The following is a 17,177-nucleotide window of genomic DNA, read 5'->3' as shown; positions in this document are numbered from 1 at the left end:
CCTCACCACATTCTTTGGAGCTTCTACTGGGGTTAGGGTTTTTTTTTATTAAAGATAACGATAAAGATTAATTTGTGTCTGTCCGAGAGGTCGTTGGCTCGCTAACTGTGGCTCGTTTGTCTCTCCCTGATGACGTGACGTGACTAGAATGGTGATTATCAAACGTCACACGGCTGCAGGTTGCAACAACTAGACTGATCTCACACATCAGAAGCACAAATCTTGTAGTAGATTAAACCTCCCACTCCGCAGAAAGTTTCCCAAAAGAGTCACACAAAAGTGCAGCAAGAGTTCACCAATAAGATACGCAATAGTAACGTACTGCAGGAAAATACGATGCTGTAACAGATTATTACATTGTACGTTCGGAGAAGCGAACAAATCAGGGCTATCAATCCGTCATTTAGGAAGCACACATGATTGTGAATCAATTTCAGCTGCTTTGGTGCAAATTAATGTGACAACAGTTTGCAATGGAGGCAAAATCAAGACAAACCCTCCAAAAAGGGAATGATTCTGATGTGGAGACCACAGACGTTTGCTCTCTCCTTCTCCTTCCTGACTTCTTCCTTCCAGTCGGAGCATGCAACCTGGGTCAGTGCTATGGATCAGGTTGCCCTGGCAACCAGAAGATGTGATTGACACGTGTATTCCTGCACAGCGTATTTAGGTCCACACAGCCTGTACAGAGTATTGTGTCCACACAGCACAGCGTCCCTCACGAGTGAGTTGCTATGGTTACGGGCATGGGAGTCACCAGGTCGCTTTGTCATCGCTTAACCTTGAACGTTTTCAGTGTATGTCCAGAAGTCATTTTCAAAGTAAGCCGATGTGAAGCGAGACAAAACGATGTTAATGTGTGTCAAAATAAATGCAGGTATTTTATTTTGTGTGAGCGTCTGGAAATGAAAAGCGGCCTGTTATGTTTACATTGGGCGCGCTCACAGAAATCAAATACCCGCCCATGATGTCTGCCAACAGTAATCCCAGGTGATTGTGGAAATAACCTCCAAGCTCCAAGCAGAAAGACCCGGCCAGCAGGGACGGGTCCTCACCCTGTTTTGCTCCTCGGCCCACTTTAATATCAACAACATTCTTGCTGATCGGCTAACATGGTGGAATGACTATTGATATTTGAACGCCTAAACAAATACCCCCCCTCCTTGACCGTCCCTCTCACTCCCTTTGTCTTTCTCATCATGCCTGCTTTCCCCTGCTGGAAGAGTGGAGATTTGAAGCGTCATCCATAACCTTGAAATTGGGATTTTGTTATTAATAAATAATTTATTATTAATAACAAGGCTGAAACTTAGAAAGAAAGTGTGCTCGGGATGGTTGTTATCTATTATTTAAGTGGTTACATTGTTAGATTATTTGAACACAAAAATCTTTTTCTAACCTTAACCAAGTCGTTTTGTTGCCTCAACGTTTCAAAACGCTACGAAGGTGGTATTGTGCCTTTGTGCAACTGTGATACGAGATCTGAAACATATTCATGAGACGTATTCTTGGTTCAGAAACTGTGTTTGTAGAAACATTTCACCTGCCAACTGGGTTGTATCTGTATATTTCTACAGGCTTAAGTGCCGAGAGGAAAGTCTGACTTTTCTGAATTCCTGAGTGTAATTAAATATAAGATTAATTATGTGTGTGTGTGTGTGTGTGTGTGTGTGTGTGTGTGTGTGTGTGTGTGTGTGTAAGCTTGTGTCTTTGGATTTAGGTTCTGAGTTGAACTTTTTCATATGGTACCAGCTGCTAATGATCGTGTCAGAGCTGTTGTTTCTAGACAGATGTTGGTGGTTCCCATGGCGACAGTAGCGCATAGAAAATAAGCGGTGTGAGAGAGAGAGAGAGAGAGAGAGGGAGAGGTGTAAATTATGTCAGCCCCGCTTTTCCTCGCAAGAAAGAATAGACTGCATTTAAAACAAAAGGGTACAGTATGATTTGAGAGAATTATGCCTGAAGTAAAATAACAGTATTTCTAATCTGGGTTTTAAGAACTTTCTACAGAAAGTCTATATTTTCCGTATTTTTCAATCCTTCATCCTGTAAAAATATGTACACAGAAACATTACGTGCTGAGTCTGGTGTGTTTTATTATTCTTTTTGTTGTGAAAATCTGCAATACAAGACAGCACTGTAATTGCATGTGTGCAATGATAGCACAGAGTAATTTCAGGTTGTTTGGCTGAACAATGATGTCTTGTTGCTTCCGGTAAAGTAAATTGGTAACTTGCAGTATGTTGCTGTCCACTACAGTGTTGCCTGTATTAATATTTGTTTACTCACGAAGGTTCCGTTATTCATATTTGGGTATGTTTACTCGCACACTATGAAGCCGCCAAAACAGTGAGAAAAGCCGTTCTGGCAAGCAGCTTAAACTCAAAGCTCTCCACGATAATCCTGTTTACACCACTGGAAATATCGCTGTGAACATCCAGGGGAAATGGTGTTTGACTTCTAGTTAATGTCCCAGCAGCTTCAATAGAGCCCAGGACGCAAATGATTTCACTGTATAAATGAAGCATCTGTGTTTAATTGTTCCCCGGTGTGATGTGTTTGAAGTTGTGTACCTACGGCGGCTTGTTAGACCCTGGTGGCTCCATGTAGGAAGATTAGGTAATTCATGCACTCAATCACGCACACACGTTATTATTTCTCTATTAAGGGAAGGGAAGAATATTCACCTTTTCATAAGCAGCCGTGATTTGCATTATTGGTAAGAATCACTCCATAATGTAACTCTGCACAGACTCATACACACAAACCTTTAAAACCTCAACATATATGAAAGGGCTGAAGGGATTTAGTTGGAAGTTTGGACATGTGTGCAGCAGCATAAACCACTAAACCACATTCTGGTTCTGGAAATAAAGCAGGTTGTTCACAGGTTCAGTATGAGCATGGCTGTAACTCAGGAAGTATTGATAAAAGCCTTTATTTTTCATGAGTTGTTATACAGCAGTGACACATTTGGATCGCTAATTTTTTGATAGGAATAAATAACACTTTAAATAAATAAAAAACCCTTTAATAATAATGAATACTTGAAAAATGAAATTATACTTTCGCTTGTAATAAATGATGCGTTAAAGGATAAGTCTGATACTGGCCAATGATTTAACTTTCTTCTATAGTTTTAATAATGGTCCAAAATTGCATATAGTTTTGTAAAAACAAAATAAAATGGAAGAGCACACATAAAGCAAACTCAATATATACTTTATCATGAACAACAGATAAACACAAAATAAATATTACACGTCCAAAAAGGAGTAGGAAGAAGTTTTCACTTGTTTCGTCCTAACCTTTGTCCATAACAATTAAATCACATTTATCACATAGACAACACAAACTATCCCAGTGATGTCCAACCCCAATTTCCCCCCAGTGAATCATATTTATATCTTCTTCCTCGTCCCTGTAGCTCTCACCAAATCTCTTCTTTTATTGATTTATAGTTGAAACCCATTCCAGAAGTGCTGTTGACATATAAGAGCCCATAATGTAAATGTATTATTGTCAGACTCTTCCAACGGGAGCATTGTTGAACATTTCACTGTTATTGTAACATTTCACCTCCGCGGTGTCACCGATTTCACAACCTACAGAAGTAATTTTGTCTTGCTGTGTTCGGTCCTACACCTAGACAGAGCGTGTGTGTGTGTGTGGGGGGGGGGGATATGAATAACCCATGAGGCAGCTCTCTCTCCTTCACTGCCAGAAGTCAATCCCTGTAACAGGGCCAAGCTCTAATAGCCTCCTATTGATCTGCTGAGAGCAGATGAGTGCGCCTCTGAACACTTGTTCCTACCTGCTCCCTTAACACCTCCCTGGGCTCCGATAGCAGGGAACCGGACACCAGAGGTGCAGGGAGAGCAGCGTGAAGGACATACCTTGACTCATTGGCACACACACAGCAGCAGGAGTGGAGGACACCCTGGGGATCACAGGGGAACTGAGGATAAGGTGACAATTTGAGTGTAGGTTTTCCAAAGTAAACTGCTTCAGAGTGCTACCGAGCAGCTACAGGTGTGAGGGGAAAATCGACCGGAACTCAGCACACTCAGCATGTGTGGGAGAGTCGGATCATAGCCTGAAATCTAACACAGCAAAGTGTGGACGGAGAAACACAGCGAGATCATTTTATTTTTCAGAGAGCGTTGTGAATCGGACTCTCCTCACCCATTTTAATATTGTGTTGACTCTGACCGCAGCAGAGCACCACATCTGGTCTTCCCCCGAGGCCCGCCGGCGTTCGTGGCAGTGTAAGTCAATATTGGCTCGGACCGAACTCCGAATCAGTATTTAGTATTCCAGTGTGGGATGGAGATGTGGCAGCAGGGTGAGAAGTCTCCTAAAGGCACCACGCAAGTGTGAGAAGAAACTGTGGAGGTGCAGATTTACCGCACAGTAAAACACACACACACACACACACACACACACACACACACATTACAGAGAGACAGGAAGAGCAAACACATAAACCCTCACCAGCAGCCAAACCCGAAACTGGATCTGGGGCAAATCTCATCAAGGTTACACTGTAAAAACTAACATATAGAATTTACCCAATAAATCTCAGGTAACAATTTGCATCTACTTTTTTTGGGTGGATTTAATTCCATATTTTGAGTATAAAATAATTGAAATAAAAAGCTAAAATAAATTGGGTTATATTTATCTAACATTTCTGTATATATTTAACAACTACTTACTCATTAAAATAACTTTACTGGAGAGTAAAATGACATGGATCACACACATACCAGGATTAAAAGCACAGTCATTTCACAACTGATATGAGACTGTAACTACAGCCAGATTTCTGTGCAATCAAAGTGCAAATGTATGATGGGAGTTTAATCAAAATGGCTTTATAAATGTAGTTGTACCAATGACTGAGCCAAAATATGAAAGGCCAGATATGGCCAACCAGCCCTTTACAGCCATTAGCAGTTTGGAGCCAAATGTTTTGGATGTTTGTGATAGTCACAGAGCTGAAACACACACATGCCAAACTGTATGTCATATTTAAGTGAATAATGTTGCTCTGACAAAACAAGACATCTAAGATGTCACATTGGGCTCCAGTAAACTAGCATTTTCAATATTTTCTGACATTCATGGACCAAAATATTCAAGCCTTGAAGAGCTGAAAACTAAATTATATGATTGTACTGCACACATAAATGCTGGTATTCATTTTGACATTTCTTAAAATTTCTTTAAAAATGCCATGGGTTGAAAAACATGGTTTGGCTTACAAACCTAGAATCCATCTATCTTGAGATTTATTGTGTTATTTTTGGTATACGCTTCATCTCTGATCATCGGAGCTATTTGGTTTCACGTGATTTCTCTTCACAAGTGGGTGTTGTCTGTTTTCATAGTGATAGCTGAGTGAGATCAGACTGGGAGCCAGAAACAGATCGTTAACGCTGGCTGCATATTTCAAAATGTTCATAAGCTTTTTTTCTGATCTTTGTGCCAAATCACACAGTCAAAAGGGTGTAGCCTTGGGTGGTGCACAATGAAGTCAAAGGCAAATCTTAATGCTTTTTCCACCATTTTAATAAATTCTTGTGTTTTTTTGTCACAGCCAGACTTACTGTCTGTTCTTTGTGTTTGGTTGCAGGTGAACGACCGGCTGGACAGGTACTGCTGTGGTTTCACACCTGATCCAACAGACCTCTGTGTGGAGAACCGACTCCACGCTAAGTGTGGGAACACCAAGGACCTGCTGCTGGTTCACATCCTGGTAAATCACAAACACCACTAGTCGATTCCACAGACAGGCAATTTGGGGTTGTTTTCCTTTTTGTGCCATTAATAAAAATGCTTTATGTCCTGAAAAAATCACAAGGCCCTTTTGGGCGTTTTTTTTCTTGATTCAGAGGAATTCATCATCCTAATTCAAAGGACACGTTTTTGATTGATGTATTTGTAAAATGGGAGAATACTCTCTGCTCCTGCCTTGCCAAATTGTTGTGTAATTTCAGTATTCTTTATTCATCATATCTGAGGAGTGAAGCTGATGAAATCCAACGCGGCTGCCCTGTTTGTTTCTTGTTGCTGCCATTCTTCCATGGCATCACATGAAAGAATGCATCTATATTTAAAACCACACAACAGAAGCATGCCTGGTGCTGCCAGCGTTGATGATGTATGTGTTTTTCACAGCGATAGCGAGTGAGCTCTCAGCCTGGCAGATGTGTCTGCGGAGTGGTTTTTATTATGTGGCACGTAGTTTGCGTTGTTGGCTACGATACGTAAAAATAGAGAGAGCTGTTTGTGTGAAAATCACAGCAGTCTTTTTGTCACCGGCTGCTGTTGGAATAATTGTATTCCAAGGTTTTTTTTGCAATGAGTGTCATGTTCAAAGCACAAGAGAGCAGCCGTTTAGATCAGCGAGGTTTCTGTTCTATTCAAGTATTCAAGTCCATTTATTCCTAAAAAGACAGTCGTACTACAAAGCTGTTTACAGGGCCAATGAAAAAGAATATTACTGTTTCCATTTCATTCCTTCAACCTGTCAATCTGCAAGTGTTTCATAATGTTTAAAGGACGTTGTGATGGGTGTGAGCTTTTCTTTTGGGCTTGCTCCGGATTTATCCTGTATTTATTGAGGATCTAGTGACGTATTTCTGAGTGAAACAGGATCGGCAGGCGGGATGTAATGTTGGGAGGAATTTGATTTGATGCAGATTGATTGATTGATGGATGTCGTGATATTATTGGTTGAAATGGTTGGTACTAGCTGACGTAAGCATGCGTCATATTTGGTTAGTATTTCTGGCTAGTATTAATATCTTTGGCTATCCCTCATATTTGATTTTCCAGGTAGAAAAAAGGTTTTGTACTATGAATTAAATATACAATTTACATTTATTTATTTATTTATTTATTTATTTTTTTTCATTTTTCTCAGCACATGTTGTTAAATAGGTCCACAACAATACCGGGGATTGAGAGCAGTATTTTGTACATACAAATGAGTTTGAGTTGTGTGAATTTTTATTCAGTTTATCATAATTCACACATAATGGAAAAAGATAAGAGTGATAATAAAAAATAATGTAATTCTTCAGCAATAGCTTAAACTCCCCCTTAAACCACATTTCTGTACAGCGCTCATGTGAGTTTCCTACCGACGGTCAGTGTATGTGTGTGTGTGTGTGTGTGTTGCTCAGGTGAGGAAAGCAGACCCCTCCAGACTGGTATTCATTGACAACGCCGGCAGACCAGAACAGTCCGCCGACAACCTCAACTTCAGGCTGGTGGACGGCATTGATGAGTGAGTACAAAGCACTGCTTTAAAACGCTCTCCATCCCAGCCGGCACGAAACACTGATGGAAGGAAATGTTTCAGGAGAAAATAAATCTTAACATCGAACAACATATTTCCCTGGTGAGCAGCTTTTACATCAGCAGCACAGAAACGTCCTCTGGAAGCTTGTTAGGGTTTGTTACAACGTCTGCCTGATTAGATTAGTGTGCATTCAATTATCCAGCTATTCAATATGCTGAATGGATCAGGTCTGATAGAAATTCCCCTTTGTCTGTCACTTAGGATTACTAAGCCTCTCCATAAAATACTCTTAAATATCTTAAGCCGTGAGCGTGAAAATGAATGGAAATAGAAAGTCTTGTGTTATTTCCCACAACTGTCATAAAATGGAGCAAAATAAAAGGAAAATTGGTTATTTTCCAGAGGTGGAGAGTGACTAATTTCAAGTGCTTGTTTCTGTAAACTTCACTGGAGTGTTTGTTTTGGACTCGATATGTTGTTTGCTTTCCAGTCGGGTCTCCTCCAAATTACGTTCCCACGTTATGAAACTGCATCTTCAATGATGTTTTGTTTGCATTTGACGCTTGTATTTGACATTTCAGAAATCTGTTTGATTAAAGTCTGTGTAGGGAGGAGGAGGAGGAGGATGGTTGGGTTCAACACGGGACCATGTTCAACCAAGGAGAGGTTCCTCATACATCTGGGCCTGAATGTCCTCAAAACCCCCAAATTAATAATTAGCCCATGGCCTCTTGTAATTCTACAATAGTTGCCCCTGGGCAAAGTAGAGTACCCTGCTGGATGAAATCATTTACAAGCAGCATGACAGCTGAGTCATGCTGGGGTGTCCAATCTCATCCAAGAAGGGCCGGTGTAGGTGCAGGTTTTTGTTTTTAGCCCAGCACTACCTCACCTGATCCACCTCATCAAGGTCTTGATTGAAGACCATGGTTGGTTAATTAGTTGAATCAGGTGTCTGAGTGCTAAAACAAAAACCTGCACCCACACCAGCCCTTCTTGGATAAGACTGGACAGCCCTGCCTTAAAACACACTTCATGTTCTGCAGTTATAGTTGCAAAAAGCGACCATTAGTACAAAAGATGACATTTTTGATTAAGAAGTCAAAGGCACAAGCCGGTACACATAAATAGATACGTTAATACTGTTATGTGCTCCACTAATGTCATGCAGGAGCTAAAGACTAAAAGCTAAAAATCCAATAAAGCATGCAGCAGTTTAAATCGCATCACTTTTCACTTTAATTCCTCAACTTTGGCACGCTGCTCTGGTTCTTGTGCCAAAGTGTTGCCACAGCCTCTGACAGGCCGAAGTAGCGTTATATCATACTAAGAGACTCCTTTTGCTTCACCGTTCAATATTGCAGATATTCTGAATTGGAAAAAACACGTGAAAAACACTTCCAGAAACAGCAGGAGGTGGAGCTTAAGGCTGCCGGGATCAGAAAGCTTTAAACAGCTTTAAAGTGTCATCGTCCAAACAGCCCCATCTCACCTGCAGCTCTAAAAATCACGTAGGGAGCTCGTGGTTAACAGATGGGTCACAATATCACAGGACTCTCACCCAGGAGAGCAGTGTTTGTGTCCAGCGTGAAACCAAAAATTAACCTTGACTTGTTTTAAGTTACGTTACGGTACTACATCTCTTCAGTAATGTAGCGCACTAAGCTGAATGGCAAGCATACAGATTTGAACCCAAACCAATCTTTTTCTAAACCAAAACAGCCAAATTGATTTTTAAAAGACAAGAAGAAACTGATGCGTGGAAAACTGACGCTGGAGGGGCACATAAAACGTCGGTTTCAAGCTGCCGTATTTAAATTAGAAGTGAGAATGTTAATAGCTCTTCAAAAGGCAAGGCAAAAAGCCCTGCTGTGATAGACGGGGCGAAATGTGATTAATTGGGATGACAGCTCACAATTACCAGTTCAGATTCCATATCTTTACACACTATTGGCCAGATTGCTGTAAAATGTGCTCCACAGAGGATCATTTCTAATGATCTTACTGGCATTTCCTCAAGAGCCTTAGTTCAAATCTGTGATTGCCAAACAACACAAGGTATCTCAAAACTAGTGCCAAGTTTGAATGAAATGAAATGTCCTCATCACATACACTGTTGCCCATAAAGTTGGAATATTTATTTTCAGACACAATCCTCTGTGTTTTGACCAGGTGTCCCAATTACCAGGTGAAATGAGTTCATGCATAACATTTGCTTGGCGCTTTAAAAGACAAGACATTATTCCAACTTCATGGGCGACCTTGTATATAACTCCCCAGAGGATGAACCTTTTCTTGGGATTTGTTACAGTTTTTTGTATTTTCGTTTTGTTTCAATTCACATTGTCATTCACATGATTCGGTTGAAAATATGTTTCTCTCAAAATAATAGTTTAGTTGTGTGGGGACGTAATTTGTAGGAGAACGAATTGTGATGAGGTTATTAAAAAACAATTCTGCTCAAGGTGCTGCTAGAGGCTTTAAGCATGTGTGGTTTGGTTTGTATTGAAGCTATAAGGCTATTCTCTTGTCAGGTTTCCAGAGAGAGCCGTATCGGTGCTCCAGTCAGGCTGCCTGGAGAGTCTTCTTCTACGCTCCCTTTACACAGACAGGGAATTCTGGGAAAGCCAAGGCGGGGCCGGCGGTCTCAGGCATCTCATCCATGCTGTGGAGCAGAGAGGGAAGATTCTTCTGCAGCACATCAGAGACAAGAAACTGCAGATCAAGAGGGACCTGTGACCGAACCAGTCAAACGCCTCATTCTGGTAGATAAGAGTTGGAATGGTTCAGTGAGCAGACAAGCTTGGATGTCAGGAACATGTGCAGGTTTTAAGATGTTTTAAATGTGCTGTAGCTGACTAGCTTATTAGCTGTCTGGCCCTGAGTGTTGTTTGTTAACATCGGAGCTGTTTCAGGCTGCTGTCGCCTTCTAAATGGTGATTACTGTTGAATGCAAACATGTTTATAATGAATTGATTTCATTGAATATTTGCAAAGAATTCTGACTTGAGAACCAGAGAAATTCTGACATGTATAATATATTATTTTTACTTTTGAGATTTCTTTCCCATAGGCCTTTAAGAACAGCTTTCCACTGAGGTGCTCCTAATAACAGCTTTCTAACTTGTAACAAATGGCTTTATGAATGATTCGCTAATGATTTTATGAATCAGTTCTATTCCATTAATAATGGGTAGTAAAAAATCTCTCTGACTGGTGTTATTAATATTGAAATCGCTTCTTAATTGCTTATAAGAAAGCAGTCTGCAACTAGAGCTAGAATGAAAAAGACAAAACATGAAAGTAGTCCTTATTTTTCTAAACATTAACAAAGCCAGTGTGTACAGCTAATAACCTCTTTAAGGAGGCTTTATTACAACGTGATACACTGAGCTACGGAGCTGATCTGTGTGACTTTAAGAGTGCACACAGGCGACAAAATCATTCTGCTCTTCAAACTAAATCAAATATAAACTTAAGTGTGTCAGCAAACAGCAAACACACACAGCCTCTTATGTCCAAAGTGTCTAATTCATGCTAATTGATTGCTTATCTGTGCTAAACAAAATGTCCCTGGAGCTCTTAATGTTGATAAGGGATGTTGTCACTCCAGATATATTCATGTTCTCCATTCAGCCTCTCCAAGCGACCGCTCACAGAAAGGAAATGTGAGACAAATTATTCCCGCGCTCCTCCTTGCAGCGACGTGCTGATTCTTTCCCCCCAAAACAATTTAGTGGAAAGCTGCACGGCCTATGTTTTTTTCCATTTGAATATTTTACAGAGAGCAAGCAGCAGATCGAGTGATCGATTCGGATGCCTGTTTTTATGAGATAAGCTTTTCTGCTTTTAATCGAGGGATTAAAAATGTCTGTCGGCAAATAGCTTCTGGACCAGATCCTGGAAGCCTTGGAAAATTGACCAAATATAAATATATATATATATTTCATTTATATGAACATGTCTCACTGTGTCTGTCCTTGCACATTGTTGAAATGAACAGCAGGGTACAAAAGCAGAAGATGAAAGAAAAGGGATGAAAATTGGATGAAAATCAAGTGTCATGGAGGGAGGAATGGAGCTGAAGCTCTTCTGTCTGAGCGACACATTTCTAAAGCTAAACTGTCACAAAACATTCTTTTAGAATTTGAGTCTTGTGAAAATCACTGATTGGGTGCTGTTTTATGCCTTTGAATTAAAATTCCAGTCGTGACTTTGTGGATTAACGACATTTTCTATGGCTCCCTCTTTCACCAGTGAATAAATGGCTCTAATGAGAAATGGCTCAAATGTGTGATCCTATCTTTATCCCCACTTGATCTCTCTCATGTTATATGTTTTGCTCTTCTTTTTTTTTACCACCATAAGTGAGCTGGCTGCCGCTGGTTTTAGATTGCATTCATTTCTCTGCTTGTATCTGAACACATGTTTACATCCAGCTCATTAAACCCCGTCTGGATTATGTTGGATTTAGTGCATCCACTCTCGCATGTATTATAAAGCCCGCTGCACTTCTAAAGGACATCCATTCAAAACAGCAGGATTTTGTTTGGCAATCTAGAAAAGACAGCAAACAGAATGGGAGAGAATGTTTGCAATGTAGATGAGACATTAACAAGAAAGAAACGAATTGGCTGAAATATAACTCTGGACCTCAGAAAACCCATTACAAACCCAATAACATTACAAAGTGGAATTGGAAATGGAAAGTGGGATTCAGAGGATATTTATTCCTTCCATGCAGGTCTCAACATGGTGACAGCTGAGCCGGCAGCTATAGGCTAACAGCGCAAATAGGGGTTTAAGTTACACAAGATGAAGAGATTTTAACGTTTTATTCTATGATGTAAAATATGTCATAGTCTAAATCTACAGCCTCGCATTTAGTTTTAGAGGTCAGCTCTGGGATATTCTATGTATCACATTCAGGATGGTAGATTCTGAACAGAGCATATTTTACCCTGTTACATGGATGACAAACTCCAGGATTTATGATGGCACAATTGTGTTCTGCAGGTTCCTTCAGGTATAGAAAGTGGAATACAGCCAGAAATAAAAGACATGGTTTGTTGTATAATCCCATTGAAATCGCAAGCTTAGTAACCGACTTTTTTTAGTGGCCCACGCTCAGTAACCAAACTTGGAGTCTGATGAAATCACCTTGGTTTTCAGACGTTTGCTCACCGCTGCCGAAGAGGGAACTCAGACAGCAGTCACATTTGGTTCGTTATTTTCTAGTGTGGTTTCTGTGGTTGCCATGGCGACACAGTAAGCCAGGGTGGCAAGTTAAAAAAGTCCATTGTCGACTCAGACAGCTGCTGCATATCATTTTGCACATTCACAACAGCTGGCAGTTACGTTAAGAGAAGGATAGTGTATTACAGTGAATTTGAGTTTTTTTTCTGTTTAAGAAATAAAAATAAAGACGAGGACTTCGAGCCATGGGGGAGGGGAACGATTAGGGCATCTAATGTAATAAAGGTCTTCTATGAGCAATCAGGGATGCAAAATCCATCAGCCTTTATTACCATGAGGCCCAGGAGCTCAGAGCTAATTCCAAAAATAGCAACGTGAGGACAATGTTTGAAAGGGAAAACGAATAGTATCCAAGCTTGGGGGAAAGAACATAATGTGTGCCAACTATCACACACATCATTCATAGCAGGGAACTACTTTGAATGGTCATATGAATCCTCTGAAAAGTGAGGTTTGCACACAAAATGGTTCAGTTCGCCCTATCCAGGTCATCCAGAGAGAGTAAGGACAACGGATGCAGAAGACAAGATAAGAAAGAAACTAGTGGAGGGAAAACATAGCTAGAATCTAGTGGGAATCCATTTGAGCTTTCCTGCTTCACATTGCTTTAATACAGCTGGGTACCTCATTAACACACCAGGGCACGTCTGGACAGTCTTCTATAGATAGATATTCAACATGTGTTCAGGGGGAAATCAATGAGGTGAGAAGTAGAGTCATTTTCTCCTAAGTTTCCATGCAATTGGACTTCTTTTTCTAACCAGAGGAGTCGCCCCCTGATGGCCAGCAGGGAGAATGCAAGTTTAAGGCACTTCCTCGTTGACTTCACTTTTCAGAACTGGAGGTTGCCCCCTGGTGTGAAAGGCGGCACAGTTTCAGGTCTGATTTGGCGATTATGGGATTTTACGCTTTTTATGACATTATGATTTAAATGAGGGCTGTTTAATTATTCCTACTGCAAACTTGAAGCGCCTAAACAAATATCCTCTGGTTTACAGACGTGTCTTTTTACATTCATGGCCACAGACTCACAGGCTGAAAGGGTGCGTTTGATGGGTGACGCAGAGAGTGGGACATTTGGGTCACGTGTGACTGAAGCAGTGCAGCTGGAGTCGACTGCCTGCGTTGGCCTGCAGGCTTTTCGCCATTTGCACGACGTAAACCTGCAGTTTCCCCTTTCATCTCCTCTAGGATTACACATACTGGTGCTATATATGCTGAATATTGACACACACAGGAAAGGGCAGCTCATGCAACCGCTAAATCGATGGAACCATGTGAAGTAGCTGCCGGAGAGGCTCTATTGTTATTACGTGGGTTCGCTCTCAAGAGTAAGTGTGTGCATCTCAGAGGTAAATCAAGTCTGGTGGACAGCACAGTGTGCACTGCTGCAGGAACACATTAGCCTTGTTCCTGTTTGTTATGATTTCCATTATGTGAATATATGTCTCCTATGCATGCTTAAAACAAATATGAGCACATTTATACATTTTAATGCGTAGGCCAGGGAGGGGCGGAGGGACCAGGGGAGACGGAGAGATGTATCGGGCAAACATAAACCACTAGTCGTCCCATGACTCATCCATAGTGGCTATCATCACGGAGCGGTATGGTGAAGGTCATTATCGGAGCAGAAAGGATGGGCTATTAGGAGAGGTGCACTGCTCCTCTGTTGCTTCCTCGAGGCCGTGACGTGAACACGTGAGTCACGGCGTCTGGGGAAATAAGAGAAGAAGATGTTAGATTTTTACATTAGTTACTTTTCACGCATGTTTAAATACAAAAAAGAACTGCAGAAAATAAATATAGTGGTGGGACACAGAGCATTATGGTGCACACAGAGAGTGATAAGGGACCCTGAAAAGTGCTTTTGTCATCCATTCTTTAAAATGACAATTTAAAGCCAATAACATCAAATAGAATGATCAATTTTGGCATTTAAGGTGTGTTGATGTCAACTTGTGCATTGCGTGACATGCAAGAAAACATCATTTTCGCCAAAGCATGTCATCGCCCCTTTGAGGTGGTTGTTCGTGCTACAAGCGCTGTTAGCTGCTAGCTGCCAGCTCGGGACACCAGGCAAACAATCTCTCTCTTGGCTGCGTGGGTTCTGGTTTCTGCAGCGGTGGGCCAACCTCTCCTTCTGTTTCTTGCAAAACCATCCAAACAGGGCATGTAAGTGGAAAAGTGTTACTGATTTGCTACAGCATGAACAGTGGTTACATAACACCAGAATGTTAGCAGTATTTTCCTTCTTCCTTGCCCACTGTTGCCGCTGGTTGTCATAAGATGTAGTTCATCAAAAAGCCACATTTCATTTTCTGTATTGACTGCAATAGAAAGGACATTTCTCTTTTGGAAGAAGTGTTTTTTTACCCACTTAAAAGTCACTAATAAGATAACCAACCTATGAGCAATTTCTTCTGGAAATAACAGAGCAACTACAATTCCCAGGTTCCCTCAAATGTGACTGAAAAAGTAATTGCATTGGAAGATGGGTTGGTTCTGGTTGGCACTCGTTAAGCACGAGCGTACGTATAAGCATTACTACACTTGTCTGATGTGAATGAAGGAAGCGAGTCCCCCTCTCGGTGATTATTGCTCCATTCATGCTTCACGCTGCTGCAGGCCGCCAGCGATTAAAAAGAATATTTACACATCTCCTCTTCGTGTCCATCAGCTAATAATGATGTTCTCACAGCAGGCGACTGCCAGCCATAAATAAATGCTGCGGCAGAGCGCTGAGCTGCTCTCCATATTCCAACCATGGAGCTAAAAGTGGATCAGAAAAGGTCAGCGCCTCAAGCCTCTGCTGTTCATTCTGCTTTTACACCCTGATTTCTGTTCCCTTCCTCCTCTCTTATCAGTTTCCCTTTCAGCCGTTCTCGGCTCTACATGCTGAGCGCTAAATCCTGATTTGAATACGACTGCTCCTCTGCGATATGATGCGATGGGGCTAACAAGTTTTGATTAACAGGCTTTTAGGCTTGTATCCTTATCTGGCTCTTACAATCCTATCCGTTACAAAGCCAATGTCTTTTTGACAAATGAAAATGCTGATGAAGCTAGCCGAGTCACCCAGAACAGATGTTGCCGTTGTATGTTTGTGGAAATATAGTAGGATGTATACAGCAGGCGATATTTAAGATGAAGTGGTCTGGTAATGAGCAGAAGAGGAGAGAAAGTCCATTAAAGTTGAGTGGGAGGGCTGGTGGATGAAAACACAGGACTTTCACCCAGGAGACCGCTAACTATGATTTAAAGTAAAAGTTGAGTTCATGCTTGTTGCATAACGTGATGTAAGAAAGCCCACAAAGGGTGGTTGTTAATTACTTAAGCTAGTTGTTGTTATGTCACATTGTAATGCTGCATCGTTGCTATGCTGCTGTGTTGTTACGTGTTATTATGTTACGTTGTTACGTTACGTTGTTACGTTAAGTTGTTACGTTACGTTGTTATGTTACGTTGTTATGTTACGTTGTTATGTTACGTTGTTATGTAACGTTATGTTACGTTGTTAGGTTACGTTGTTATGTTACGTTGTTATGTAATGTTGTTATGTTACGTTGTTATGTAACATTGTTATGTAACGTTGTTATGTTACGTTGTTATGTTACGTTATTAGGTAACATTACATTGTTACGTTACGTTACATTGTTAGGTTGTTACGCTGTTACATTGTTGTGTTACGTTGTTACGTTAAGTTGTTACGTTATGTGGTTATGTTACGTTGTTATGTTACGTTGTTATGTTACGATGTTACGTTACGATGTTACGTTACGATGTTACGTTACGCTGTTACGTTAAGTTCTTACGTTATGTGGTTATGTTACGTTGTTATGTTACGTTGTTATGTTACGTTTTTACGTTACGTTGTTAGGCTACCTAGTGACCTAGTGACGTTAATGATTCCATGACTTTTCCTCTGGCGCCGCCATGAGGTTTTAATTCCTAAATTCAATGCATTTAGGTGAGGTCACATTATTTTCATTTTCTCATCAGTAAAACAGACAGAATGTTGGCTGGCATTTCTTCTTTCTTTTTTTCTGCATAAATAAATGATTTTTCTCTAATTGGCACCAATTACAACTGTAATAATTATAAGTTCTGTGCAGAGTGAATCTATTACGCCAGCCTTTAATTAGTGCAGCGGCAGCATGCTGCTGGACAGTCTGATTTTATGGCATTTTCATTAAGATAACAAGGTGTGATGCTGCGTAGGATTCCACTGCCTTGTGTAAAGCTCTGCTAATTAAAATGAAATTCCCAGCTGTGTTTACTTTCCTCAAAGGTTTAGCTGTTGAGGAAAATGCTGAATTTTAGATTGAAACAACATCCAAATGTGGCTCTTGAAGTTGCCTGTTGGTGGCTGGAATTCAAAACATGTTGATTTTCTCAACACTTGAAATGCCTAAAATAGTCCTTTTGTTGCTTAAACATGACCAAGTTAAGCTAAAAACTTGTCTATATAGTCAGTCCTTACTAATGTCTCAGTCTGATCCTCCAACCTCTAAAAGTCCCCTGAGCCCCTGGAGGTCACCCAAAAAGGCACAATTAATACAGAATTAGCTCACTGACGTACCCGGTAGCATAAAAACAACACTCGGCA

General features: G+C 40.8%; 1 protein-coding gene across 2 annotated transcripts in view; it reads left to right on the top strand.

Moving 5' to 3' along the window:
* gask1a (golgi associated kinase 1A) overlaps window positions 1-11,591 on the top strand; it is a 30,706-nt gene extending 19,115 nt beyond the window's left edge. For both annotated transcript variants that reach the window (XM_084027285.1, XM_084027284.1), the window contains exons 4-6: window positions 5,639-5,761; window positions 7,194-7,297; window positions 9,847-11,591. In XM_084027285.1, coding sequence (XP_083883411.1) covers window positions 5,639-5,761; window positions 7,194-7,297; window positions 9,847-10,051 — 432 coding nt within the window. In that variant the 3' untranslated portion in view covers window positions 10,052-11,591. The remainder of the gene's footprint in view (window positions 1-5,638; window positions 5,762-7,193; window positions 7,298-9,846) is intronic.
* The last annotated feature ends 5,586 nt before the right edge of the window (window positions 11,592-17,177 follow it).

Source organism: Eutrigla gurnardus, assembly GCF_963514095.1.
Source record: "Eutrigla gurnardus genome assembly, chromosome: 14".
Lineage (NCBI taxonomy): Eukaryota > Metazoa > Chordata > Actinopteri > Perciformes > Triglidae > Eutrigla > Eutrigla gurnardus.
This window is presented reverse-complemented; position numbering and strand designations above follow the sequence as displayed.